Source organism: Rutilus rutilus (genome assembly GCF_951802725.1).
Source record: "Rutilus rutilus genome assembly, chromosome: 16".
Classification (NCBI taxonomy): domain Eukaryota; kingdom Metazoa; phylum Chordata; class Actinopteri; order Cypriniformes; family Leuciscidae; genus Rutilus; species Rutilus rutilus.
This window is the reverse complement of record NC_140224.1, coordinates 29050600-29055350: the sequence shown is the minus strand read 5'-3', so window position 1 is coordinate 29055350 and position 4751 is coordinate 29050600. Positions and strand designations below refer to the sequence as shown.

The 4751-nt window shown below is 42.3% G+C and overlaps 1 protein-coding gene across 1 annotated transcript; it reads right to left on the bottom strand.

Annotated features, from left to right (window-relative positions):
• Window positions 1-586: 586 nt before the first annotated feature.
• On the bottom strand, window positions 587-4527 carry socs3b (suppressor of cytokine signaling 3b). The gene is made up of 2 exons (XM_084434140.1): window positions 3921-4527; window positions 587-2696 (listed from the first exon to the last, which is right to left on the bottom strand). The coding sequence occupies exon 2, from the start codon at window positions 2520-2522 to the stop codon at window positions 1863-1865; it is 660 nt and encodes a 219-aa protein (XP_084290266.1). The 5' UTR covers window positions 2523-2696; window positions 3921-4527; the 3' UTR covers window positions 587-1862.
• Window positions 4528-4751: the final 224 nt, after the last annotated feature.

The following is a 4751-nucleotide window of genomic DNA, read 5'->3' as shown; positions in this document are numbered from 1 at the left end:
AATTACCCTCTAATATGCAGACGAAGAGCTGATAAAATCCCTTAGTTAAATGGAGAGAAGAAAAAATTAATTAAGAGAGGGGTTAATCAATGAAATAAGTGGAAGCGTACAGATCTTAGAAACACAAAAAATGCATTGTAATTTGTCATTTTGAATGGAGTTGCTATATTAATTTATATTACAGGTTGCAGAAATAAAAAAGCAGAGCAGAAATAAAAACAAGTGTGTGTCCATTTTACTCGCTGAAGTGATTTTTCCTGTAAGGAATGAAGAGTGATGATTAATCCGTAGAGAAAGAGAGAGACAGATGTTTTAACTTTGATCAAAAGAGAAAGCACTCTGACATCCTGTACCCATACCTCAAGGTAAGCCTCAGACCTGTTTTTCTGAAAACAAGAGCAGTTGTGGTATCTTCATTTGTGTGTGTGTGTGTGTGTGTGTGTGTGTATATTTATGGCTGGAGGAAAATGTTTTCTGCAGCAAATGCCACATTTAAAAAAATCATGCATATTTAAATAACATGCAGCCTGAGGCCACAGAGAATAACCATTGCATTTTACACAAGAATGTGAGTCACGCAGGAGGATCCATTTTGTAAAAATAGTGCTCTTTAATATAAATTATGGAAATATCTTATAAATATAAATATGTGCAAAGGTTCTTGCTGCATTTTCTATGTTAATGCCTTTGTTTTCTGATCTTCAAGCTTGCACTGCGGTCATCAGACCAGACCTTAAGACCTTATGAAACATCTTTATAAAAGACAGAGTAAAAAAACATGCTGTCCTGTTGGTGGCCACACATGTAAACACCTTGATTTGACAAAATATGAACTAACAACAACAAAAAAAGTGAAAGAAAAACAATCTACAAGTGGAACCATAAGCCCTTCCATAGACTCATAATACATTCAGTGAATAGCAGACATCAAGTCCTGCTAATGAAACAAACACTGTGCCGTTGTTATTGAATGAGGATTTTGAAGCGCACAAAGTACAAATGCTTCTCTGAGTGATCAGAGGAGCACGGTCCTTCATGTCAAACACCACAGTAAATCAGTTAATAAAGGTTTCTCATTCTGTGCTTGTATTTGCTTCACAGTATATGAATGTCAATTTGCTCATATTGAATCATCAACAATGTTCAGTCTGCCTTTTCCTAGCACAAATGAAACTACGGTTTGCTTTGGCTCCTGTCATGAACAAAGTAACAACAGTCCACTGAGGGGCCGTCTTCTCCAGAGAAGGCTTAGGCCCGAAACCGTCCGCAGTAACGGGCCTCTCGTCGGGTCGATGCGTTCGCGCCAGTCCTTTTTCTTGACCCCGCACACGGTCACCGGAGCAGACACGGCAGTGTCGGTCGTGAGCGGTAAGTAGCCACCCCGTTTGCGCCCCCACGCCCACTTATGAGGCAATTACACTTGGCAAGAAGCAGTGGAAATGTGTACGTCATTGCAAACACCCAGCTCTCGCTCCTTCCTTCCAGGAGAAAGTCAAAAAATTTCGAGCTAAAGAAAACGGACGTGAGAGAGTGTCTCCCGATCGATGATGAGGAGCTGGACTGTAGCCATAGCAGCACACTTAACTCCTCTACTGATCAACTATCACTTGTGTTTATCTTCAGCAGTCCCTATTTGAGACTGGCTGCTGGAACGTGGAAGTCCGTTCGTGTCAACAGCTGCTCAGATGTCAGATCCACTTGAGTGGAAGTACACATCTCGTGCTGTCCTTCAAAAGTTCACAATCCAGAGGTCGAAGGCACAGCTGGCCTGCAATGCTGACAGACGCCGAGGTCTGGAGTGATAATCTCCACTTGTGCGCCTTAATCTTCTGCCCTTCACATATAAAACCCATCAAGAATAGCTAGATAGGAGCATCGTAGTCCTGGAGGAACTCTTGGAGTGGATGAGGCAGCTGGTCCCGTTTGGTGGACACGTCTATATGACCGTTTAAAGTCTTTCGACATAGGTGCTGCAGACTGGACATGCTAGACGCCAGCGGACGCAGTAGCTCCAGAGGGATCTTCTCGCCACCGGAGTGAATGAAGTACGCACTTCCGTCGGCAGCGCTTCCGCTGCCTCCAACAGCTTGGACCTTCGACGAGGTCTCCATCCCCGCCGAGGGCATGTAATGATGGATGAGTTTGAGGACGCAATCAAAGCGTGGCACCGCCTGCTCGCTCCGGGGGTCGGTCTGCAGGAAGAAGGAGCAGGAATCACACTGGATGCGCAGGTTTTTGGTGCCCGTTGTCGTTTTGACGCTGAGTGTGAAGAAATGGTGGTGGTCCGAGCTGTCGCGCACCAAGAAGGTCCCCGAGGGCTCGGTGCTCAGCAGAGTGCTGGCCTCTTTCCCGCTCACGGTGCTCCAGTAGAAGCCGCTCTCTTGCAGTTTGCGCAGAGCCGCGAGCACCATCTGATACTGCGCCCGAGAACTGAAGGTCTTGTACCGGTGGGGGGGCAGGGGCACGCCGCCTTCAAAGGGGCTGCTGCTCATGGCGCTGTCAAACCTACTGTGCGTTACCATGGCGCTCTGCCCGCCCCCTGTACCACCCGGCAACCACTGGTGCTCGGGGTCCAGGGCCGAAGGGCCGTCCCAGCCAGGGTGCTCATGCACCGGAGAGCACCAACACAACTCCCAAAGCTCTGGCACCTCTTCCACATCCAGAAGAAATGCCGTCTCGGTGGGTATGGAAGGCAGCTGTAGGGAAAAGCCAAATGGAAAATGTCAGAATCAACCAAACAGTGAGAACAACAGAAGCCAGTGCCAGCAGACTTACATCTGCTATGACATCAGCTTTATTAGGGCCATTCATGGTTCTAATAACTGGATTGGATGTTTCTCACATGTGTTCCTTATCATTAAAGCCCAACCCTCCCACTCCAAAGAAGCATCACATTCACACATTAAGCATTTCAATGATGTAATTGTCCTATTTGGGGATAAATGATGGCTGTTTAAACATTTATTTATTTCAACTTTTAGTCTACTTGTTAGTTTTGTTACTGAACTATATATCTGTATTATCGATCAACTATTCACTTTTGACTAGCCAATGTTGCTGGTACCTATTTCAATTTTACTAGTAGCCTACTACTGCTACTATCCACTATCTCTACTAGTAACAAATTGATATTTTTGTTACTGAATTTTATATGGGAATGTTGCTGGTACTTATTCGTTTTTTTTCTAATACTATTGGTACCCAATAATACTGGTTACAAATTATTCAAGTTATTGAATTATATAGAGATCTCTATTTTAAATATCAACCATTCACTTTCCACTAGTATTATTCCTGTAACCTATTCTACCTTTACCAGCACTAATGGTGTTAGTTAAAAAAAAGAATCCAATAGTGACCAGTTTGACTAGTCACTAGATGAAAATGAGTACTTGTTGGAACATAACAGAGATCGTTTTGAAGCGCAAATGTTAAAACAGCTAGCAATGGATAAATGAACGAGTTGCTAATCGAAGCCTTATTTTTAGTCCAAGCTCGACCGTGTGAATCCGATATTGACTTCGATCGCTCTCTCGGACTATTGGAAAACAGGTTATGAATGAGGTCCTCCAGTTCGTTGTGAATAACCCAATTCCTCATTCATGACACACGGTCTCTGTCTCGTGTTACACTGTAAATACCCCTTCACTCTCTTATCCTAACTGGAATACAAATTCACCGACTTATTCGGGTTACACTGAGGTCGTTTAGTCCGACTAGCCCACATATATAACTCAAGCAGAATCCAAACTATTAGGATATGCGTTAGCTCGCATTACAAAAACCAACAACAGTTTTTTTTTTTTTTTTACAGGGATACCATAACACCGCATTTATCGAGGCATACATAATATATAATATATGCATACATTTATAATAGATTAATAATTTTAGTACATTACAATAAAACGTTGTTTTACCTTCAAAGTGTTATCCGAATTAATCTTGGAGTTTTCTTAAAACATAGCTCCTTTTGTGATTTCCATATAACCGCTTATGCAAAATAGACCTTCTTTTAAAGGGATAAAGATCAGTTTCATGTCAGTTTTTTAACAGTTGATCAGAGATCAGCTGTGTAAAAGTCTATGAGAGGTAGTGGAGGTGTCCTGTTTGTGCCATCGAGTTGAAATACCGACTGATATTTCTAAAGAGCTCCACCCCCTCTTCCAGTAAAGCAACCACACACACGCACACACACACACACACACACACGCACGCACGTGGCGGATTGCCAATAAATAATCAGCGTGACCCTTTTTTACGGGATTTCTCCACCCTCCCTTCCCTGTACACACAAGGTGAAAAGTTGCATTGTCCTTGCAGATATAAATGCGGTCGGTGTGTTATGACTGATATCTTACCACACACGTGTTGCATATATTATTATGTTTTATTGGTCTATTTTATTTATTCGTTTATTTTTTGTTTTGTTGAATCCCGTATTATAATGTCATTTACGGTCAGATGCATCGTGGAACATTCGCGAAAATATTTTTAAAAGAATAATTTTGCATATCATCAGGATTTATGTTGACATAGGGCTATTTGAAATTGAATACAGGGCTATAAGGAAACGTTAAGTATACAATGTTTCTATAGTGAAGTATATAGTGTAGTTAGTACAGTATAGCATGAGTAAAGTGACATGTGAATGCCAAGTATGGAAACCTATACTCAGAATTTGTCCTCTGTGCATTTAACCAATCCAAGTTAGTGCACAAACATTAGGAGCAGAGTAGTAAGTAATGAAC